General features: G+C 38.9%; 1 protein-coding gene across 1 annotated transcript in view; it reads right to left on the bottom strand.

Moving 5' to 3' along the window:
* The window catches only part of LOC150085783 (cytochrome P450 3A6-like), a 75,754-nt gene that overhangs the window by 4,621 nt on the left and 45,104 nt on the right, over positions 1–26,029 (bottom strand). Inside the window, exons 10-12 of the mRNA XM_090374691.1 lie at positions 25,778–25,886; positions 2,715–2,803; positions 2,421–2,561 (exon numbers count right to left, since the gene is read on the bottom strand). Coding sequence (XP_090230817.1) covers positions 2,421–2,561; positions 2,715–2,803; positions 25,778–25,886 — 339 coding nt within the window. The remainder of the gene's footprint in view (positions 1–2,420; positions 2,562–2,714; positions 2,804–25,777; positions 25,887–26,029) is intronic.

The following is a 26,029-nucleotide window of genomic DNA, read 5'->3' as shown; positions in this document are numbered from 1 at the left end:
ATCGCAAGTACACATCTTACTTTAGTTATAAATCCATTGTAGATGCCCCCAAGGATGTTTCACATAAAACCATCTACTGTGCGTGCTCAGCACAGCGCAGCGCCTTTTTTTCTACCAGACATTCCGTTTTTTCATCCAATAAACAGTCAATCTGACCATTGGGAGTAGTACAATGCAATTTACAGAAAAAAAAAAAAAAAAAAGGTAATTGACTCCATGAACTGCAGTCGAATGCATTTTGACTCCAGGTCGAATTGCAGGTTACTCTATGAGCTGAAACAACTCGTAATTTGAAGATTTGTTTTTCTTCTGACTCCACCAAATCAGTGACAGACGATCACTGGTTTGGAAGGGTGTGGTTTCGATTCTGACTCTGGATTTCTAAAGTGTTCTTCAATTTAGGCTAGTTAACCGATCTCTGGAGCAGAGATTGTTTTTTTCACATGAGTTATTTCGAGGTTCTCAGTATGTGAACACATACTTCTACAGATAAGTACACAACACGAATATCAACCGCATCAAGCTATTATGCTTTAATCATTTTATCGGATGAGGATAGCATGTTATCCTCCCCCACGCCTGTAATTCGGGATTTCCGTACAACATAACAAGCAGACCAATCAAGGAACAAATGCTATTACAAACACAGAATACCCAGGGGCGGCACGTTGGTGGGAACTACGGAATTGCAGCACCCCCAGCTTTTTAATTCTAAGTATAGTCAACGGAATTATATGAAATTTTGTTAAGAACAATGCCGTTAACGCAATGAATATTTTTATTAACAGGTTCCACATATAGTATACTCATCCTCTATTTCCAATAATCAAAAAAATTTTTAAAAAATAAAAAAATAATTGCTTTATTTAATACAAGTATTTAACAGAACCCGGGCCATCCAGGCCCTGAGGCCTTTGGTTCATGGGAAACAACTATTTCCAGTAATCATTTCAATAATAAACGAATAAAAACACGAAATATTTTTCAACTTTAAAGTTTAACCGTAGGCGGAACTATGCGCTAGACAGTTGCACATTTTGCTCCCAGTAGTTGAGTCAATTCCTTGTTGGTGGGTTGCCTATATGCAATTTTTAGAGTTGACAAAATGACTCAAAGGAACTGCGGAACAAGCAGTCTTAGTTATAAGACATGTCTACGTTTTATAACCAAGAAGATAAAGTCAACCTTATCGATCATTCATTTGCGTTATCCCCCAAAAATGGTTATTCACTAATAACGGAACTTTTAGTGTTCATTACGCTAAATTGCTGCTTTCATATCGTGATCGGTGTTTCCATAACTGATAAATGAGCCTCGAGTCCTTATTGTCCTCTATGGAGTTGAGTTTCAGGCCTTTCTGAACTCAGACCCATATTAATTTGTCCTGGTGTGCCCTATTCTCGAAGGACTTGTCGAATTCAATTCTTCTAAATAGCTATCAGGGATTTGGCAGAACTCGTGCAATTCTGTGTGTATTAATATTTTCAAATGATTTTGAGAACCAGTTTTTATAACTATTTGTAATGAGAAAGTATTCCTAGTTAGTGTGTCATTTACCGTATTGCGAGCACAATCTACTTACAACAGAAACCTGGCTTCTGGTGCGATACTGTTTGGCAGAAGTTTAGCATCGGAGTGCAAAGCACCCAGATTGTCCTAAGCAGATTGTACAGACTTAACGCCATAATTGCTTTCCACGCCTGTACTGTATATACAGAGCGTTTCATAAAATGTGGGCCATAATTTTTGGCGTCGATTGAGAACCCTCAAACAGTATAAAGTTCATATAAATATGGCCCGATTCTGAATGTTTATGGAAGAGTAGATACTTGAATTATTAAGGAAAAAGTAGCTTTGGATTTGTCAATGGTAAAAAATAAAAATAATAAATAAGAAAGAGTTGAAACATCCTTAGTAAAAATGCTTATTCATATTAGGTACACCTGCTTATTATTGTTATTTTTTAGCATTGACAACTCCACTATTTTTCTTTTAATTCAAACAGACATAGCTCTGTAACCACATTTCAGAATCGACATTTGTTTAACTATTTTTTTTTCATTGTTTTCAGAACTTGAATCAATGTTAAAATCACAGCCCACACGTCATGAAACGTCGTATATCGTCTGTTTAAGAGTGCCCACAAAAACAAAAATAAGTCGCAAGGAAAGGCTATAAGTGGAAAAACTCTATTCGTTCTAAAATTAGTTAATTTAACCCTAATTCAAGAGAGGCATTTTAGAGATTCTGCCAGAATAATGATGGAATTCAAACCCAAACCTGTCCAAACGAGTTCTCATTGGTGTAACCGCTCTGCTGTCAAGAAAAATTTGTGCAAACTTTAAAAATCGTCGATGAAAATACAGTGCAAAATTATAACACTAGCTTGCTTTAGATTTAACATTTTGCAAATAACTTACCTGTCAGGATCAAACTTGTCATGATTCTCCCAGAATTCTGGGTCATGATGCAACAAATACACAGGTGCCTGAACTGTCATTCCCTTCTTGATTTTTATATCACCGTATTGAACGTCTTCTTCTGCTTGTCTGTTCACAAACCTAGTAGGGAATATTAAACTGAATCAAGCAATTTCACCAACAGAAAGAAAAACGGAAATACTGTGCAACACTGCAGTGTTTGGAAATAACGGCAAAAGATATAAGACAAAAACTAAAAAATGCTTCTAAATTTACAAGCAATGATGAACTTACAAGTAAATTGGCGGATACATTCGCAGAGATTCTGTAAACACCTGATCCAAGTATCTCATCTTGTGAACGGCATCATAATCGAGTACCTTCTGCAATGAAATTAAGTAAACATTATAACCTGCGAAAATAAGTGAAATTTATTTACTAGCAAGCATAGGTAAATCTCAAAAACCAAACAGGAATTCTTTTGCTTGTCAATGAATGCAGTACTGAAAAACTGGAACGGATAAAGACAATTGCTTTACGGCAACACATAAATCTAAAAATTAATTAATTACGTAATAAATAATACAGTATTAAGATTATACTGTAGTAGTAATATAAATTCATTATAATGCTTCATGAACGTTATATATACACACACTCATGAGCCAAAACATTATGGCCACCCGCCTAAAAGCGTGCTGGGCCGACTTCCGCCGTGATAACCACTTGCATCCGGCTTGGCATCGACTCCGTGAGACCTGTAGAAGGTATCTTGGATCAGATGGACAGAACGACGTCCCAGAGTTCGGCACTGGAGTGGACCACTCAATCCCACAGTTGTTCCATGGAGTTGAAGTCAGAGGAAATTCGGCAGGCAAGGGAGCACACGAATTGCTTGGACATGAGATCCTTGAACTGTTCTTGCATAATGCCGACCTTGTGACACGGAGCATTCCTTGTTGAAAGAGTCGAGTGCCATCTGGATACACGGTCATCATGTAGGTCGGAAGCAATGCCGACTTTTTTTTAAAATTTATTTCATAAATTAGGGCGGTCCCAAGCCAGACTATGGCAAACCCACCAATTGTTTTACGTACATTACTGTATCCATTGTGTAGCGTTACACATCCGCATTCTGCTAGTCTGCGGGGATTGTACAGTGGTTAGAATCACCGCCCTCCCGAATCAAAACCTGTAGGAAAAGGTCCAGGTTCGAATTCCCTCAATGACGCGAGAAACTTTTATTGGTTTTTTTTTTCAATCAGTGGCTAGGTCTCAAGAGTAGACAGCAAGGTTGCCCCCCCCCCCCGAAAACTCGTTTTTTCGTCCAGCAAGGAAAAAGGAAATCGACGGGAGAACACATGCAATTTACGGACATAATACATGTGGGCAAATAAAATGACTCGCTTGGTGGCGTGAAAATAAGACAGTTTTTTAATTTTAGATCCATATTCTGTCTCTATAGCAGACTGATATGTTGACCATACACAAGTTAGTTATAGTCTATAATCCTCTAAATTGCAGCACAAGGAACTGCATCATAGCTGATTACAATATCTCCTACAATGCAGTACAAGGAATGCTGAGGTAGGATCAGTGGGGTGTTTTCAATAGGGAAGAGGGTATCCAGTGATGTCCACGAAAGCATCCCACAAACTATGACACCACCACCGCTGCCGACCTGTTTCCAATAACCGTGCAATCTAGTTTCAGTTGTTCACCCGCTCGGCGTCGAAGATGCAATCGTCCATTGACATGATGGAACTGGAATCTTGATTCATCAGACCAGGTAATTCTTTTTCAGTCATGCAATTTCTAGGAACGGTGCTACTGTGCTCATTGCAGGTGTCGATAACGTTCGGTCAACATGGGCATTTACATTTTGCATTACATTTATATACAAATATACATAGATACAAACACTTTCTATTTACAAGCATCCGATTCTGTGTAATGAACTCTTTCCAATTATAAAGCTTCACTTACAAACTATGAAAAGCAATATGTATGGATATGTGTAAATATTTATAACATTGTTTGGGTGACCCCTAGGGGTTAGTCAAACTCCACCTTTAAAAACTGTGCTAAAAAACAATATGCCTGTCTACAGGCCTTTTTTTGCCCCCAAAAGGAAGATGAAAGCGACACCTGGTCATCTGTTACCTGGTGCCCATCCCTAAACACGTATATCCTGGCCAGGTACCAGTATCTAGTGCTTTATGCACAAACAGGTTGTCCTTTGGAGGGAGTACAATACTAATGGACAATTTCTCAGGCTGCCCAACCTGAGAAGAAAAAAACTATTACATATATTGACTAAGATTAAAATAAATCTAAATCTTAGACAACCTGAAGGTCTAAACATAAATCTTAAGACCGTTAACACCACTCTTCACAAGAGGTGAATAATAAGCATTGCAGTTTGCATATATTAACAACAATTTACATATTACATATAATTAACAAATCAGCAACTTGAATTAATTAAATATCAATATGGCCCCAAAAATATTCTGTCTTATTTTCACAAACAGTGTCACTTATATACAATCACCTATTTACAGCACTGAAGAAGGCGAGATTTCTCTGAAAACTTTGTCTGAGAATATCCAATTCATGTCTAAGGTCCTCGTAGAGTGGGCAAGTAAGCAGGACATGTCGCCAGTCTTCAATATCACCACACAAACAGGTCGGATCAGTTTCCAGTCCAAATTTATTGAGCTTATCCCTCAATGAACCGTGACTCCTTCAAGTCCTATTTTCTGCGTTGTTTATTAGAGCAGGTCTTCTCTTGAAGACGCGATCACAGAAAATCTGCAAGGCTATAAAGTTCTGGGCATTTCGTACAAAAATGTGCACATTATCTTCATTGATCTACTGAGTTCGTTGAACTAATTCCAGTCTTAAGTGTTGATATGATGGAAAAAACAGTAACACATTTTTACAATCGTCCATTTCCCCACAAGTGCAGTAGGGATCGGACTCAAATCCAAAAGAACAAAGGTTTTCTTTAAACGGCCCATGTCCAGTCAATAGGAAGGATGTAGTTATTGAGGGGTAAAACCATTTCCTGATGTCTTTGTTGGTAACAAAAGCAGCATCCTGTATATATAGCCTGGTAGTATTGCCAGTGTCACTTAGCTGCCATCTATTCCTCCATACCGTTAAGAATTTCGACCATAGGTTTGTTTTCTCTTGTTTAAGGTGCAGCAAAGGATTGCTTTCAATGTCGAAGATTAACTGATTGGCCTTTTTTCTTTTTTTTTTTAGATATGAAATCATTCTTCTAAATGTCACGTACAGATCGAGAGGAATACAGCCCGATATAACCTGCAGCGCATTTGTGGAGGTTGTCCTACAGCATCTGTAGCTAAGATCATGGTTCTCTATATACATAATAATTTGGCCCTCATCTTCACGAATGTAAACTCTCGGGAATCATGCATTAGCTGTGTAGGAAATAATGGGCATAAAAAATTGCCTTATGGTAAAACACCAACACATGGCCTTTAACACCCCAGTCATGTTGTGATAGACAAATCACGTTAGCAGAAAATATTTTGATTTTCTCCACTAGGTTTTAACATGGGGAATAAAGGAAAGCCTATCATCAAGTAAAACTCCCAAATATTTATTCTGGGAGACGAACGGTATCTGAGCATTTTTAATTTTGATTGATGGTGGCCAGTTACAGTCTAATTTGTTTTGGAAGATCATAATCTTTGTTTTTGAGTTTGTTTTAAGTTTATTGTTTTTGGTCCAAATTTGTATGACCTCCAAAACCTCATTTCCTTTGTTTTCCAATGTAAGTCTTGAATTCCTCGGAATACAGAGCACAAGGTCATCAACATACGCTATTTTTTACAGTTAGGATTTTCTTTGATGAGCCATTGATATAATATGTTAATATGTATCAAATTTTGAGTATTATCTTTATCTGCCTGTTCCTGAAATATGAGCTTATTACTTGATACAGAAGTTTTTTCACAATTTACAAGTCTTAAAGAATCGAGGATGGTCTCCCACCAAAACAAATTGAAACCGCGCCCTCGAAGGCTATGAAGATAACCATCATATACTTCGTTGTTACATTCTTGCATTGATTAATTAAGTTTAATATTGCGTCCTCAGCTGAGGTGCCCTTTTTAAATCCAAATTGTGAGTTGGAGATCAAGTTATCATATGAGAGTAATTGCAGTAGTCATACGGCTAGAAGTCTTTCATATAGTTTACCTTTATTATCCAAGAGGGATATGGGATGGTACGCTTTTGGGTCAGTCGAAGGTTTACCTGTTTTTTTTAAGATTTTCAGAAGAGCAACTTTGAAGAAATCACCGAAAATATCCTTCAGAAGGCACTTGTTGAATACATTAAGAAAAATTTGAGGATGCAATTGAAACATTTTCTTAACTGTATTTTCTACAAAGACTAATCCTAGGCATTTAGAAAGATTAATTTTTGCAACAGCCTGGCCCAATTCAACAGCCAGGTCAACATGGCACATGAATAAAAGCGTCCGCTGGATGGTATCATCGGAAACGTTTCTTGCTCACTGGAGTATGCCGTTAATTGAGAGATCACGAGTAGCTTGATTTCCTGGAGTATGCCGTTAATTGAGATCTTATGAGAATCCTGTTTTCCTGGACAGTGCCAGCAGCTGCTCACCTGGACTCTCAACTAGTGGTGATCTCCCGTCCCGGCACGTTGGGTGGTTTTGTATCCCTCTTCTGACCACTCCCACCACACTAGTGGAATATCTGGTAAGGCGAGAGTGACTCTAAATCCTCGTCCTACTAAAAGGAAGATGAAAAGACAGAAATCATCCACAAAGTCGTCCAATAACTCCCCTGAATGGCGTGAACAGGGTGACTCACAGGAACTCATAGAAGTGAAAAAAAATGCACCTAATCATGACACTACTTCTGACAATGACATGCTAAGTTTAGGTCCTATTTCCAAAGTCAAAAATGTCCTTGAAGAACTAATGTCAATCAATTCTAAGAAAATTACCTTGCCATTGAGGCAAAAGATCATCGATTAGTGGACCCAACTAGAAATAATAATTGCATGTAAAGAACCAAAAATTCTCCTTACAAAGCTGAATATGACCACAAAGCGAAAAGACCAAGTAAGTTTTATTTGTAGGCACTTAAGACAGCCCACTGCTCATGACTCCTCAAACAAAAATCCAAAACCCACAAAGTTAAGCATACTGAGACAAACCAATACAAAAATGAGAATTTTATCATCCTGAGACCCACTTCCGATGCACAGCTCAAATGTAGCGAGGCTGTGCATAGGGCTGTGACTGACGACCTAGCCCCACTACTGCCGAAAATAAAGGTAATCTGTAAAAAAAAGATTAGGAGCATTCGGGTGATTATTGAAGCTTCTCCCCCCACTGATGCCAATGTTATCAAAGACCTTCCCGAGATTAGTAAACTTGGTTTAAAAGCAGAGGCCCCTAAAGCTAGGGGACCTTCCATCATATCATTTGATGTCAATTAAATGGCTGCCACAATCCGTACTCTCATGGGAGATATCTATTTTAAGAATTTTGAGCGACCTTAACAATTGAAGAATTTTCCAATTGAATGGTCCTAAAAAGAGTTTCCAAAACTAAGTCACCTTCACTTATTAATTGCATTTTTAAGCTTTCTACTTAAGTATGAAACTTCCTGCAGGCTCAAGAGCGCATATACTCTGAGCAAACTCCCATAGGTTTAGAGAGCTTTATACCGTATTGAGGTGCTTTCACTGTCAACACTTTGGATACATTCTGCTCATGTGCACACAAAAGAATAGCGCGTGTGGGCACTTCGCTGGAATGGGTAAGAGCGGACAGAGTGTATGACATCCATGGATCCCAGCTTATTGCTCACGAGTTTGTGGACTAAACCCCACGGATTTCGGTTCCCCTCAGTCTCCACAAGGGAACGCCAGGAGCTCTGCTTGGCATGGTAAATTTTGTTAGTATATTCACGGCGGACTGCTTTGAATTGATCCCTATACTGTTCTACGATGTGAGCAGGTTCAGTCCTGCTCTTGCGTTGGTACTCTTTGCGAGCGCGCTTCAGAGAATTGCGCAGGTTAGTGAGTTCCTGCGACCACCATGGTACAGATCTTGGGTTCCTGAAACATTTTTTCATGGAAGCCGCTGAAGCTTTGAGAAGCAGACTCTGCACACTGTTCATTGATTGGTAGAAGTTGCTAGCTGGGTCATGAAGAACATCTTGAATTACATTGTCAAACTGGTCCCAGTTCGGTGTTTTAGTAGAGAATCTTACAATATCCTGGATAGACACTTGGCAAGGGAGGGCAGAATCGGTGACACTAAGTGATGAGGCGATGGTCGCTAGTAGTGGCCGTGTCACGCACCTGCCAATGAAGGAGTCTATTGCGAAGAGAAGAAGTAATCAGTGGGATGTCCAGGTTAGACTCTCCAGTTCCCGAAGAGTAGGTGGTTGGTTGTTCTGGTCTGTTGATTATTTCAAAGCCGCGTGAGGCAATGAATTCATCTAACATGTATTCTCTTGCATCGGTAGAGGTGTTGAACCATTGTGTCGACCGGGCATTCGAATCTGCTGCTATAATGGCATCAGTGTTCTCCAGGAGGTCAAGAGCTTGTTCCAATCGAGCTATTGTGCGGGAGGATATCTATACCAAATTGGAAATATGCTGTTAGGACCGCAATACGGCCGAAGCTGCCTTCTATTGTAGCCCCCGGCTAGGTGGGGGATGCAGAGTGATTCTATCTGTGTTACTACTAGGTCTGGATTGCGGACGATGATAGCAGTGAGGCACAATTGATTTGTCGTCTGGATTTTCCTGAAAGCCAGGGGGTAACCAGAGACCCTTCCACGGACGCAGTATGGTTCCTGAAGGAGAAGAGTCGTTGATAAACAGTACAAATCTAGAATAAATACACACACATGAGTATGGACAGGGGTTAATTCCGGTACTACAGAATAGTGGAAACCATCTCTGACACCATCTGCGCTGCTATAATGATCATAAATACCAACTGAACTAAAGTGAACACCTTTGGCACTAGCTTTCCAGCCTACGCACATATCAGTCACCTCGGATCCGTCCAGATTATTTATTTCAGCTTAATGCAGGCCGGGAGTAGCATTACACCTCCTACTAACTTCCTACAATTTGCTCTTGCGTCTCTACCATGCGAGAGAATCCTGGTGGTAATGAATGCCAATTGCCGATCCAAACTCAGCCACAGCCAAATGGAGGACCATGCTGGCACTCATAATGGCCATGCAATGGAGGACTTTCTATCACATCCTTTGTAGTGCTAAACTGGCTCCGCAACCTGCCAACTTTCAGTTCAGCTATTGGGGAATCATATTTATGTGACCATAGCCACAGCCTCTGTAGTTCCTAGAATAACCAACTGGTGTATCCAAGTAGCTTGGACCACGTCGGATCACAAAGCGATAACTTTCAACCTTGTCCGTCAACTGGAGGTTTTCCTCCCCAACTTTGACATAACAATGTACGATATAAAAAAGCTGACTAGGAATGCCTTTAAGCAAACCCTCAGAACAGAAATGAGCAAAATAAAACCTGACCTCCTGAACCAACAACCTGAAATTCACTATGAAAAAATTACCAAAGTCCTAATAAATGCATGTAATTCCTGCATGAGGAAATTGGTGTATCCAGGCGCATCTCAGAGTAAATGCAGACCTCTGGTGATCCCTGAACTGGAATCCCTCCAGCGAAGAGTAAACAGGGCTAGAATATATTTCCCGAGGGCAAGAGCTACCTGGTCTGAAAATGAGATGACTGATCTGAGGGAAACCTATAGGATCCTCAGAAGCAAAAGAAATTACACCACTCTTATAAGGCGCATTTTTTTACATTACATTTTTATTAACAAACAAAAAAAATTGAAAAATCCGCTATACACACACACATCGTATACAGACATTATACACTGAGTGATCACTGAATTATAACCAACTACCTACTACTTCGTAGGTTCAGCCGCTATGCGACGTCGCATTGATTCGACAAGATGTCGAAAGCGTTTTGGAGGTATGGCCAACCAAACTATGTGTAATGCGGTTAGCAGTGCAGGTATGGAGGTGATTGGTGTATCCAGACGCCTGATATGCCTTTCCACAGTGTCCCACAAATGCTCTATGGGATTGATATCGGTGGAGTTCGGAGGCCAATCGATATGCCGGAAGTCAGAACTGTGTTCCTCAAACCATTCCAGCACATCAAGTGCCCGATGGCTCGGCGCATTGTCATCCTGGAAGACACCATCGCCATTCGGGAAAAAATGTAACATAGCGGGGTGTACACAGTCAGCAAGCAGTTGACGATAGCGGAGACCACTGATACGTTGTTCCACATGCACCAGGGGTCCAAGTTCCTGCCAGTTAAACATGTCCCACAGCATACAACCGCTTCCACTTTTGATACCATGCATGATGGATGAAGAGTCTCATATTGTTGACACCAAATCCGTACCGAACCATCCACGGTGTGAGTAAATAACATGACTCATCCGACCAGCAACACCTTCTTCCAGTCTTCTAACGTCCAACTTGCATGCTCTTTGGACCAAACAAGTCTTTTACGTCGATGGTTAGGAAAGGATGCCGTAGGGGTCGTCTGCTGGTATAGCCCATACGTGCCAGCGTGCGACGCATGGTCATGCCAGATATTGTTCCGGGCATGTTGTATTGGGTAATTAAACTCTTCAATAGTGCTGCGCCTGTTTGCCTGTATGAGTCGTCGGACCCGACGCTCACCTCTAACGTGAACCTTTCGCTGACCTTTGCAGTTTTGCCTTCGGGTTGACCATTTTGACGCCAGTCCTGTTACGCTAACTACGGCGGCTCTCGAACACCCCACCAGTTCAGCCGTTTGGAAAGTCAAGGCACCAAGCTCGTCGAGCACCCATAATCTGTCCTTTATCAAAGTCCGATAAATCCTTCCTTTTGCCCATCATGGTCGGAATTTTACTACCTACTGAACCAGTGACACCTTATCTATGCTACGTAGTTCGACTAACTCCGCACTGTCGTACCTCACGTAGTCAACGCGACGCATTCAGTTTTCATAGGGGTGGTCATAATTCAGTGATCACTCATTGTATACAGATACAAGGTCATAAAGGAAGCCAGGAGAATTCAATTAATCAATCGCAATCAACATAATACACTTCCAGACAAATCACATGACCTATTAGAGTTAGAAATATAAATTGTGGCACAAAGAACCACAAGACAAGCACATGGCACAATAAGACACAAACGAGAGATAAGGAGCCACTGATCTTATGCAGTCAACATGATAATGACAAATAACAGTATGGTTACAAGTAACTAAAGTTTTCCAATAAGATTATCCTGTCTACAAAGGAACACGGTAATCATTAACCACAAAGTAAACTACACAGTTTATTTCAGCATCTTAAACTATCACACAGAATTCATTTCAGTAGTCTATAAGCCTTCTACTATTCTTTCCTCAAGTTAGAGGAACACAGATCTTCTCTGGAATAATTTCCTGAAAAATTATTGAAAAGCCTGAAAATCCTGCTCAGTCTTAATTAACTGAGCCTCATTGCCCTCAGTCAGATGAGCAAGATTAGATCTAGCACATAAAAATTCCTTTTTGAGATCCAAGTACTCATGACAATATAAAATATAACTCCATGTCTCCAGAGCCTTACAGTGACATTGCGACCTTTACCGAAACACCCAGCTGATTCAGCTTTGCTAGAAATGAGCCATGACCGGTAAATTAAAACAGTTTGTAGCTTAGTCACAAACCATTTTTCTAGCGGAAAATCAACAACAGAGGGAAAGAGCCTACGAGTTATTTCACCTTTAGCAGCGTTAGCCCATCTATGATTCCAAAGAGTCATTAAGATATCAAAGATTCGCTTGGCCTCATTATTGGGATCAAATCCAACTCAAGATCACGAATAATAAAAGCAGTTCCACGCCTAATGTTAAAATTGGCAGGAAGAGGGAATCCTGGCAATAGCTGGTTGGAACGACCGGGAACGCCGACCTATGGGAAGTCGTTTACCGGATTGTCACCAATAAGCTTTCCCACAGAAAAATTGGTAAACTCATCCACCACCATAGATGACACCTATATCACTTTGGAAGACATGATTAATGTCTTCCAATGCACTATTCCCAAGTGAAAGGCATGCTCTATCGCCCGAACAGCAAGAAACCTACAACAGTAACAACGTATATCAAGCTGCTAAAACAGAACCTCTTTTCTTCCAGGATGAGATAACGGTCGCCTTGGACCGCACTCAGAACAACAAGTGCCCAGGACTGGATTTTTGGAATTGAAAGTTGTGATGAAGAAATTATCCACAGCCTTCCCAGATCACCTTTCCCAACTGTATAACAACCACCTTGCCCTGGGTGTGTTCCCCATTGGAAACGGACTGTCCTACTGGTTATTCTCAAAACTCATTAGAAGCCACCTACCGAGCCCAGATCTCACCGGCGTATAGCTTTGCTACTAGTGCTTAGTAAAATCTGGGAGAGACTCATACTTTCCTGGCTACTAGATCACAACCAGGAAGCAGCTCTGTATTCAGATAACAATATGTCTTCACACCTGGCCACTCAACAGAGGATGTTATGCAGCACCTGCTTAATGAATCTAACGACACAAATTAAAATTATTTTATTAAAGTCACCCAAAAAAATTCCAGTTTCTGGGAGGGGGACCTTGCTACCTGCACCTGAGACCTATTACCTCAGCCACTGAATAAAAAAAAAACAAAAAAAAAAAACGTTACAGTTCCTCGCGTCATCAACAAGATTCGAACCGGGGCCTTTTCCACCCGGTGTGGGAAGAACGATGACGATCCCACTATGCCACCCGCACGGACCCACAGCGGGAAAAAAGACATGCTAGCCATTTCTATTGACTTTGTTGGTGCCTTTGACACCTTGTGGCGGCCTAACATTCTCAGAAGGCTACCCCAGGCCGATGTACCTCTTCAACATCATTAGCAACTACCTCAAAGACAAACCAGCCACAGTCAGAACCAGAATCCAAGAAATATGCAGACCAGTTTTTAAAGGCTGCCCACAGGGTTCAGTACTGGGTTCATTCTTTTGAACTATAGTACTTGATAAATTTTTAATTTATCTAAATAGATCTAAATTCTTCGGATGCTTTTGCCTTTGCAGAGGACCTTATTATTAGTGGGAGGGAAAATAACCGCAAAGAAATAAAAAAAAAAAAAAAAAAAAATCAGCTAATCTTCACACTGAAGAAATTACAGGAGTGGGCGTAGGTACATAAACCAAAAATTGCACTAAAACAACCAAAAGTATACTATTAAAGGGCTAACTCATAACAGCTCCAGTTATTAAAATCTACGTCACTTCCATCAGGAGAGTTCAAGAATTAAAGTACCTTGGTATAATTTTTAATAGTAAGGCACCCCATACAGACCACATAGCTAACAAAATCAGACTATGCTACCTTGAATGCGAGGATCTGTCGTGTGCTTAGTGGAATCTAAATAAAACTTAATCTATAAAGTAATATTTATCCGCGTCATCTCCTATGGAGCTAGCATCTAGTTTCACAGGACTGCAATTGCGAGAAATAAAAGAAAATTAGAGGGTATTCCGTGAGTCATCCTACTGGCCATCACTAAAGCTTGCCACATGGTGAGCACCCCCGCTCTACAAGTCGTGGCAGGTACTCCATCGCTGGACTTAGAGATAGTATGCCGATGGCTGTACTACAGGCTTAAAAAGACCATACCCACAGAATATCAGGTTGTAACGCCCGATTTAGCCAACCAAATTAATACAGAGAAGAAAAGAATTGCCACTGCTTTACTCAGCTTTGGCAAACAGACTGGAAACATTCTTCCAAGAGTGAGAATGAGCACCTCTGGTGCTCCTCAAACTGTTTGAATTGAGGAAACAGGCACTAAGACAGCACTTCACCTAAACTTCACATACCTAATACTAGAGTGGGAGCCAATGAAAATAATATCATATAAATATAAAACACGAAAAGTTCTTAAACAAAAGAAGTCTTTAACCATTATGACAATGAAAATTATATATTTCCCAAACTGATGCACAATTATTTCTCTGTAAATGAATCGAGAAATGAAAAGCAAGAAATGTAGTGAAAGAAAGTGGAATGCGCATTAAAAACCAAAGAAAGTAAGACGAGATAAATGTTCCCAAATGGAAACTGCATCAAGATTAAAAACAAATTGTAAAAATCATCATGTGTTAATGATGTAAATTGAAAATGAAAAGTTAAATTCAGTAAATTAAGAGACCTTTACTATTGTGAAGGTAGCATTAGAACTGAAGGAATTTGCCGAATGTCAACCTAAAAAACTGGAAAGACAACCTTTGGTAAAGTAACAATTGTTAAGAAAATATAGATAAGCGAACAAATATAAAAACAAGATGTAAAAAAAAAGAGGCGTGAAGGAAGCATAATAAGATTATTTGAATGTTAAACGAAAATGTCATAGATGAAACAATTTAAAAATTGTCCTACAAATAGTATGAAAATACAAAACAAATTGTGCTGATTTTTTTTATGAAAACCCCAAACGAGAGGTATTGCGACCTATAGTACTTAGTACCGTGCTTGGGTTGGAGGTTGAGAAGACGAAAGAATATATTTGTTGACATTGACCTTTAACTTCTGTAGTTTGTAATTTTCAGGAAATACGTATGAAGGAAGGTTGTTCCAGAAAACGGCAGTTGAATGAATAAATGAGGAAGATGAAAAGTTAGTTCTGTGGGTTTGAAGCTGGACAGTAAATGGATGTTGACTGGTGGCGGCACGTTTACGGACTGTTTTGAAAGAGCGAGCGGGAATTATAGAAGCCAATTCAGAAGAACAGTGCCCATGGAAGTATCTGTAGAAGAGGCATGCAGCAGAAACAGTAAATCTATGAGACAGCGAGTGGAGAGACATTGTTAGAGATGAATCATTAATTAACCTAACTGCGCTCTTCTGAATGGAATCAAGAAGCCTGAGAGAGGTTTTGGGGGCACCACCCCAGATGTGGGAACAATATTCCATGGCAGGGCGGATTTGCCATTTGTAAAGAGTGAACAGCTGTTTGGAAGAAAAGTAACGCCGAGAGCGAAAGAGAAAACCACGTTTTTTAGATGCAGAGGAAGCAATATTTGTAATGTGCTTGCGCCAAGAGAGATTAGAAGTCAGGGTACTCCACAAAAGAGATATCATCTTGCCTAGAAATCGAAGTGTCACCGAAGATAAACATTGGAGCAAAAGAATCCTTTTTGTGAAATATAAGACAAGACTCAGTTGTAGAAAGATTGAAATCACCTAAGTTATCCTTGTCGCACTGGAGATTGGCATTTAAGGAATTGGTAGCGGATATTCGAAAAGTTGACACTGATTGAGCAGGGCAAGGTTTCTCAAAATGGAAAGTGGAATGCAATGTGCTATCATCGGCAAAACTATGGATAGGATTTCCAGTCAATGGAAGAAGGTCATTAATACACAATAGGAAAAGGGTGGGAGAAAGAAATGAACCTTGGGGGAAACCAGCATTAGTGGAGAACTTAGAAGACAGAGAGCCATCTTCCGTCACCCTCAGTGACCGATCACAGAGAAAACTGGATAACCAATTACAAAAAACAGTTGGCAAACCATATGAATGAAGCTTGTTTAGAAGATCTTTATGCCAAACACGATCGAAAGCCTTTGAGATGTCAAGAACAACTCCTTGTGTTTCACCAAACTTTTCTATTCAATTTGTCCATAAATGAATAACTTAAGCCAGAATATCATCTGTGGATCGACACTGACGGAATCCATACTGGCGATCGTTGATCAGACAGAAGGTTTCTAGGTAGTTTAAGAGTTGACGGTTAATTGATTTCTCCATTACTTTAGAAAGAGTAGAAGTAATTGCAATGGGACGATAATTGAATGGGAGGGATTTGTCAACCTTTTCAGGAACTGGCTGGATATGAGCAAATTTGCAAGCAGAAGGAAAAATATCAAAAAAGTCAAAAAAGGCAGCAAATAACAGGAGTAAATTCAGGAGCACAGGTTTTGAGAACAAGTGGAGAAATGCCATCAGGACCTGGAGCTTTCTTAGCATGAAGATTCGTCAAAATCCTTCTGACATCCTTTTGACGGAAGACCACAGGAGGCACTGAATAGAGCGTGTTTGGAATAGTGGGAGATGTTTTAGAAAGATCATTAATACACGAGTTGGAAAAAAAATGGGATGCTAGCAGGTCACCTTTAGCCTTTGTTTAGTGACAACAGAACCATCTGATTTTGACAGAGGTGGGCAGAGATGGTCAAAAGTTGCGGCCAATAGCTTTGGCAAGAGGCAAGTTTTCTACTCTTAGCCTGTTCAAAATCTAGTTTGGACTGATTAATAACTGCTTTACAATTGTTGCGAGCTTTGGTGTAGGCAGAAAATGAAACTGAAGAATTGGAAACAAGCCAATTACGATATGCAACATTCTTCTCCTGAACGGCCTTAGCACATTTATTGGAAAACCAAGGTTTAGACAAAGGACGAAATTTTAAAGTGGAGTGTGGGATAAAGAATTCCATTCCTGCAAGAATAATTTCACTGACACGATCTGAACAAACGTTGACATCAGAAGTTTTGAAACAGTAATCCGACCAAGGAAAAGAAATCTTGCAGGTCATCCCATTTTGCATTCTTTTAATTCCAAACACGAGGTTGTGAATAACCATGAGATAAAGGCTCCATTGGAGAAGGGACAATCACCAAGTTTTGATCTGAGGTGCCTAAAGGACCACTCACTTCGACCGTGTACTTAGAAGGGTTGTTTGTGAGAAAAAGACCAAGTGTTTTGGCTGTATGGTTAGAGTCTAATAAAATTATGGATGTTGTAAATCAAAATTTGATAGAGAAAAAAGACAAAAAAAAACTGAAGAATGATTTTGGAACGAGTAAGATAAATTTTTAGCTTCACGAAATGTGGCATTGAGAGGAATCAATGAAAAATTATTTGAACCAAATATTGGAAAATATTTGGGACAAACAGAGAACAAGCAAGAATTTTACAAAAAAAATAGAAGAGCTTTTTATGTTCTGCGTGTGGTACATGATTTAAATTTAGTTGTATCTGATGCAGCACATACTTCAACAACAGTAGAATTATTTTTTGGAACATTATATAGATTATACGTGCTTTGCCAAGTAGGTGGGATATTTTAAAAAGGCACATGAAAATGACTATGAAATGTCTACCAGAAACAAGATGGGAAGGAATGATAAAAGCTGTTGAAGCAGTACGATATCAGTTATGGGATATTACAACTGCATTAAATGAACTCAAGGAACAGGCCAAAGAAAAAGATGCAAAAATGGCAGTCTAAAACACAAGGTTTGTGAACAGAAATTACTTCTTTTAAATTTATTAAAAGTGTAGTTGTTTGGTGAAATACTGAGTTTAAGACTCAAAATGATTAAAACATTCAGCAGCAGTTGGCCAAGAAAGAAATAATGGATTGGCCATTATGTCAATAGAACAAGATGTACCAAAAAATATTAGACGTTATACGCAACGTAAGAACACTCATCGGTGAAGACAGGATATTAGAGCTGGAAAAGGAATTAGAAAATGTGAATTGGAATATCATCGGTTTGGCTGAAACAAGAAGAAGAAATGAATCACTTATAAGTTTATCAAGTGGAAATCTGCTGTACACGAATGGAAACAGTGAAAGGAGTGAAGGTGGAATTGGGTTTCTGGTCCATAAAGATTTTAAAAACAACATTTTGGAATTCAAAAGTACATCACCAAGAGTGTCAAGACTAATACTCAAGATTTCTAAGAGATACAAGCTAAAGATTATAATGATTTATGCACCAACATCGAGCCATGATGATGAAGAGGTTGAAGAAATGTACACTGAAATTGAGTCTTCTAGATGAGCAGAAAACCCACTACACTATTATTATGGGAGACTTCAATGCTAAGGTTGGAAAAAGACAAAACAGCACAGAAAGGGGAACTATAGGAAATTTTGGAATTAGTGAAAGAAATGAAAGAGGTGAAAGACTTGTGGAATTTGCAGAATCTCAAGGACTGTCAGTAATGAACACTTTTTTCAAGAAAAGGGTGAACAGAAAGTGGACATGGAAGAGTCCAAATGGATTAACTACTAATGAAATCGACTTCATCCTCACTAATAGAAGATATATTGTGAATGATGTCACCGTCCTGAATAAGGTAAATGTTGGAAGTGATCACAGAATGGTAAGATGTACACTTGATATAGATGTAGGAAAGGAAAGGAAAAAACTGACTCGAGTAAATAATACAAAGGTCTTTGAGATAACAGAAGAGGAGAAAAAGCAGTATGTACTGGAACTTAAGAACAAGTCTGAGCTTCTGCAGACTGCTGAGGAGCAAGATATCGACGAGGAATATTACAACTTTTTGAAAGTGATAAAGCCCAAGAAACCTATAGGGAAAAAGAAATCCAAAGAAGAAAAAATTAGTCAAGAAACACTTGTCATGATGAACCGAAGACGACAAATGAAAAGCAAGAAAAACACTGACAGGGAGAAAATGGAGTATACTGAGTTATGCAAAGCCATTAGAAAGAGACTCAGAGAGGACATAAGAAGATTTAACACAAGAAAAGTAGAACAAGCATTAAGGGAAAACAAAGGATTTAAATCAGCAGCCATGAGCAGTAATACAGAAAGACAAATGATACTGAAACTGAAGAATAGCGATGGTGTACTTATAAACAGCAGAGAAGGCATAATTCAAATAGCAGAAGACTACTATATAGAATTATACAAGGAGCAGGGGAATGATGCCAGCAGTGGGGAAGATGGATTTCAAAGTAGCAACACATACGACATACCCAATATTCTTCCTGATGAGGTAGAACATGCATTGAAGAAAATGAAGAATCAGAAAGCCCCGGGGGAAGATGAAGTTACTGTAGAGTTGTTAAAATTGGGAGGAAGAGACATAACACAAAAACTGGCAAGGCTCTTCACAAAGTGCATTAGAAAAGGTGTGACGCCTAAGCAGTGGAATAATGCAATCATAGTTTTGCTGCATAAGAAAGGAGATAAATCAGAAATTGGAAATTATAGACCAATTAGCTTGTTATCCCACATCTAAAAGTTGTTCACAAGGGTCATTACTAACAGATTAGAAAGAATACTGGATGAGAATCAACCGAAAGAGCAAGCTGGCTTTAGGACAGGATTCTCAACTATGGATCACCTTCATGCAATATCACAGCTAATGGAGAAAGCAAATGGATATAAAACACCATTATGCCTGGCATTTGTGGATTATGAAAAGGCATTTGACTCCATACAGCATAAGGCAATGTTTCGGGCACTGGAAAGACAAGGCATTGATACCCCATATATTATGATTTTGAAGAAAATATACGAGAGTGCTACCTCCTTTATTAGACTAGACAAAGACAGTAGGAAATTTAAAATTGAGAAAGGAGTTCGACAAGGAGACACAATATCTCCGAAGCTGTTTACTGCTGCCCTTGAGGAAGCTTTCAGAAGATTAGACTGGTCGCAGAATGGAGTCAATGTGAACGGAGAGTACCTAAACCATTTGCGATTTGCAGATGACATTGTGGTCATAAGCCATGATCCCAAAGAATTAGAGGAAAATCTTAATCAGTTATGCACAGCTAGTAAGGATTTTGGACTAAAGATGAATATGGCTAAAACAAAAGTAATGATGAACAAGTATGCCACAGAAAGGGAAATAATGATTGAAGGAGCAGTAATTGAAAAGGTGGAGTCATATACTTATCTGGGACAAGTTATTAGCTGTAATAATGATAAATGGCTGGAAGTCAAGAGAAGAATAAATTTTGGATGGATAGCATTCAGGAAATATAGTCACATACTGAAGAGCAATATCCCAGTTTGTCTGAAACGTAAAATAATGAACCAATGTATACTCCCCACCATGACTTATGGAAGTGAAACTTGGGCACTCACCAAAAGAATGGAAGAGAAGCTGAGAACCACACAGCGAAGAATGGAACGAATCATATTGGGAATAAGACTGTTAGATAAGAAGAGAAACACATGGATTAGGCAACAAACTCAAGTAAAGGACATTCTTATCAAAACTAAAGAACTAAAATGGTCTTGGGCAGGACACATAGCTCGAAGACATGATGACAGATGGACTAAGAAAATAACAGAATGGTATCCAAGAGGAGCTAGAAGAAAACCTGGAAGACAAAGGCGGAGATGGATAGATGAAATTCATGAGTTTGTGGGTAGTAAATGGATGTCCAGTGCTCAAAACAGAAGCAACTGGAAAGTTGCTGGAGAGGCCTTCATCCTGCAGTGGATTGAAAATGGCTGATGATGATGATGATGAAATATCGTAAAATAATGTGAAGACTTAAGTTTATAGAAATAATGTAATAGTCGTTAAAGTTTAAATAAATAATTATGATTTGAATAATTTTTGGGCGTTTCCTTTATTTTTCAGTTTTGCGAATTTCGCCTTAAATTTTTGCGAGGCGGGGAGCCCAGATGAATATTTCGCCAGAGGCCGACAGAAGTCTAGGTAAGGCAATGTTACAGAAATATGGTGTCACTCTAATACGGTGGATACAGAATTTGAATATCGCAATTATAATGTGAACAGAAATGATGAACATGATAGGAAGAAAGGAGAACGAATTATGCTTTTGGTTAAGAAGCATGTAGATTCTGAACAGTACGATCATTAGACACAGGCATGCGTAATGATAAATCAGTATAAAGTGATATAAACACTGAAAAAACAAAGATGAGACTAAAAGTTTGTTATGGACTAAATGGCTATGAAGAATATAACAATAACTACACAGAAAAATGGAGTGGGCTAGCAAATCAATGTCTTGTGATGGACGGTTTTATTTCCAGATACTGTTTGTAAGACATGGTAACCTTTGATACTGTATCATGTGATCCTCCGTACCGAGTGGTCAGGAGCGGGAGTGCAGTAGCACACACTCTTTGAGTAGACAAGGGTTCAAGCCCCTGACAGCTAAATACAGTCGATCTGCCAACCCGCACTGGACTAGCGTGGCAGATTATGGTCCATTTCCCTCAACATGAATCCTTGAGGAAGCTTCCATCCTACAGTGGATTGATAATGGCTGCAGTTTACCTTTACTGCGTGATACTATACTATTTAAGAGGTCAAAATGATAAAATAATTTGCTTCCTCGAAATCTGAAAAATATCATTTCGAACTAACTATTTAAGACTTGGTAAAAAATCCCGAATTTGGGAATAAATTTTCCCGGGGGAGGACCCCTATACCCCCTCTTTTCTAAGGGGACTTACTTGGCATTTCTGAAGTTCATATTTTACAAAAAAAAAAAAGAGGTAGGGTGGTTAATGATTAATTAGAGTAGGCTTCTTCAAGACGATCTAGATAAAGTAAGTGGATGGAGTGAAAAGTGACAACTGAGCTTTAACAGTCTTAAAAGCAAAATACTCCATTTGGATAACACTAATTCAGAATAACATGTCACATCAAACTAGCACTAAATTCAAAATAATAAGGATAAGATCTAGAGTGTAATTGTAGAAGCTGGCATGGAATTCTCTAAGCAGTGCAAACAGGCTGTTATAACAGCTAACGGGGTTCAGTCAATAATATACAGGAGCGTTGCCAGCAAGGACAGAAGTGATTGGCCCATTATGTGACATAATGGTTAATTTTCTGTCTCTCTGGAATACGGCATATAGGTTTGAACTCATTTTAGGAAGGACCTTGATCTACTGGAAAGGGTGCAGAGAACAGAAACAAAATTAGTTGGGGGGAGCAGAAAAGGATATTTTTATCTGGCAAGAATGGGGGTCTGTAAATTGCAGTCCCTGGAAATCAAGACCTAACTGAAGCTTAACAGCTTTAAAAAGGGTTAAGTAAACTAAATGGTGATGGCATCTATACGCTTTCTCAGAGGACACACACATACACGGGGACCTAAATTTAAATTTGAAAAAAAAAAATAAAATAATTGCAAAAACAAATGTACGGAAACTTGCATTCATAAAGTATTCCTCGTTGGAATAAACTTACATCGAGGATTATGGTAGTGAACAGTTCAAATACATTTATGGAAGGTTTGTACAAATTATTGGCAGAAATGGGAAAATTAAGTGTTTTTTTTCTCTCTGATGTTTTATAAGATTTGCTTCCTTCTATAATGTTGTTAATACTAATATTGACAGAAACATATTTACGGATATTTCATGTTCAAATGGTACGCGGTTGTTGGAGCATCAGCGACTAAGGCCATATTGCCCCGTTATACTGTCTGTAAATTGCTTGTGTTGTGTGGTCAATTTTCTGTTTTCTGGAAGAAAAACTCGAGTTTCAGGGAAAAAAAAAAAAAAAAAAACCATGCTACCCCTTGCCGGAGAAACTAAGCCATGTTGTGAAAAAATAATTCCATAAAATTTCCTCACGTCATCGACGAGACTCCAACTCAAGTCCTTTCCATCCACTTGGTGTGTGAGAAGGACAGCGATTCTACCAACTGTGCTACCTACGAGAGCCTCAAACAGGATACATGTTTTCTGACCCCACAAAAAAAAAGAGATTGGATCTATGTCACTTTGGATGTCTCAGTAACTTCCGTGGTAGGATAGTGACTATGACATTTGCCACAAATTTAGAAAGATCCGGTGGACTGCAGCGTTCCTCGCGTAGAGCACAATAAAACTGAATTGAATGATGTGAACGAAATTACTTCGTCAGCACTAAAGCTGTATCTTCTCCGTTAGTGTAAGTAGGGCAGCGTGACTGCAGCACTTAAAGTGCTTGAAGAATGCTGTTGTCCGAGATTGGTGTAGAATTTCATAAGAGTATATTCCACCTAGGTGAAAACTGCTCTAACTTGAGAAATGAAAACATAAAGGAATAGTAACACGAGCGACTGGCTTAGACATTTCATAATAAATTGCAACACCTTATCAGTACCTGCTGCGCTCGTGGCCCAGTGATATAAGATTAACACGCTCATCAGTTGTCATCAATATAAATCTCTACAGTAAACAGTGAACCGCCTCTCTTTGAAAGACGAAAACCTTCCAATGACGTCCAAGGTGAAGTTCTAATCAAGAGTACTCATCTATCCGAGGTCAAGTGAGTACTCTTGATTAGAAACAATAGAGGAAGATTTCCTCTTTCGCAGTAGCTACAATTCACTGATGCAGTCAATGGCATCACCAGGCGTCAATTTATCGTGACTGTAAACTGGTGTTCTTTTGTTTTCGGAAGTAAATAAAAAGAACTGGTGCAACCCTCTTCTGAAACCAACTCGGTGTCAGGAAGTTAAAATGTTCTTTGAAGTTTACGACTCTCACACGTTCTAGAGCAGCGGTTTTCTTAACCTTTCCGACACTATGGACCAACCATTAAAAATTTCATGCACGCCATCTTTATTAAAATATAAAACCTTAATTTATTGATTGACGTATTATCAGCACAGATTATGAGAGAGATTGATCTGTGAAACACATTTATTATGGAAGTAAATGAAAGTAATCTATTTTTCAAACATAGAATCCATTTACTGATCTTTGATCAATGCACCACAATCCGGTTAAAATGTTCATAGAACGATGATTAAAAAACAGCGCTTTAGAACACTACGATCCTGGTCAAAAGTATCCGTGTCATTTGTAGATTTTAAGAACGGAGTTTTTAAATGCAAGTGTCGCCATTCCTCTTAAAAAGAGGATAAATTTTCTTTATCTGGAAGCAGCATAGTCAGTGAGTTCAACTACAAAGCAAGTAACCAAAAGTAGTTTGCCATCATGATACAGAAAGGACAAAGAAATGTAAATTGCTGCATCAAAGTATTTAGGTAGTTGGAGGAAGTAATCGTCATCTTCTGTTTGTTTCGAGGTTGAGGTTTAAAACAGTAGTTATAAATGACCACCATTCTTCAGGCTAATGTTATCAATGTTTTTTTTTTATACAATGCTAACGCTATCAGTGAAATGCCACAGGATCTGGTGCTGCTTACCCCTTATTGTTACTAATATTTATTAAGGACATCGTTATTTCAAGTTTAACGTCTAAATTTTCTGATGGGATATAAGTGACCAAGGTGATTAGCGCCACCTAAACAAGAATTAGATAAATTACGCGGATGGATTGAGAAATGACGGTCCAAGTTTACCAGAAAATACAAGGTCTTTGATCTAGTACCAATGATATACAGAAATTTTGCCAGGAGAGATCAAAGCGTTTTTGCATGATATAAAGCAACGAAGCACATTTGTAACATTTTTGTAGCGATAATACTAATACGTATGTTATTAGTGGTGACGGGGAGGGGGGGGGGTTCATAGCCTAAATTGAAAGTGCTCACCTTAAGTCTCGAATAGGGAAAATTCGCGCTTTGCAATTTCCATTTTTACTGTTTTTGATTATATTTTAGGTATTGCAATCATATAAACACGTTGACTACAACACGTCGTTGTGGCGTTCACGCTTATAACTGGGCATCCTTTGTTTGTGTCAGATTAATAAACCATAATAAATAAATAAAAATAGAAGACGCGTTAAAAGACAAAGCAGTTTTGATAATTGGAGTGCGCCGAGTTCTCACGAGTTTTCTGTTCAGTACTGCTGGAGTACAGTACCTTCTTTCTTTAGTATCTCACAATTTACAAGGTATGGGTTGTCCCTCTGTTGGAAGACTGCCGAGGCAATCACCTAGAGTTGGCCTTCCCTGTCCAACTTCGAGGTCCTGACCCATCTAGCTCAAAACTGCTGAATGAAATTGAACAACTATTAATTTGGTTCTACTGGAACTAAGGTCAGAATCTCCATCTTGTCTCTTATAACGAGTCAAAAATTTATCCATTTTTCTGCAAGGTGTCAACATTAAGAAATTCATTGCACTTTACAATTTACCCAAAATGGTTCTGTTGAGACGTGACAAAGCGACTGAAGCTGCCGATGATATCGTTACTGAATGAAATGAACAAATATAAAACTGGCATGGAATTAATCCTATCTGTTTGAAGAGTCCTCAAATTCCCTGCATGGATCAGTGTAACCTTTGAAAGTTTACACTGTATGCAGGACTTTGTTTTCTTTATTGTTAAACCCCTCGGGGTATGCTGTATTGGAGAGATGCACTGGACAAATTCTTTTAAAAAAAAAAACTTTTAAGCTCATAATTATTTATTTACTTTGAGAGAACACGTGAGATCTCGCAAGTTATTTTATAAACAGTGCCTCATAGCGAAATATATATTTTCTATTTGAAACGTACAATGCAATTCAATAAGTTTAATTAATTACCTGATCTTTTGCAACCTCCATGACTTCATTTCGAATCTTTTCCTGTACATCGGGATGATTTACCAAGAAGTGTGTAGTAAATGCGAGAGCTGTGCTGGTCGTCTCATATCTGAAATTAATAAAATTCAGAAATAAATTCCTTACCTTTAAGAAGAGAAAACTGACATGCAAAATGCACTGCTATAAAATACAATACACTATTGTTTTGCGAGAATCAAATGTAATAACTTATTTTCTTAAAGACCTCGTTTA

This window comes from Mastigoproctus giganteus, chromosome 5 (assembly GCF_048544385.1).
Source record: "Mastigoproctus giganteus isolate SK-2022 chromosome 5, ASM4854438v1, whole genome shotgun sequence".
Classification (NCBI taxonomy): Eukaryota; Metazoa; Arthropoda; class Arachnida; order Uropygi; family Thelyphonidae; genus Mastigoproctus; species Mastigoproctus giganteus.
Note: the sequence above shows the minus strand (reverse complement) of the source record. Positions and strands in the feature narration are given on the sequence as shown.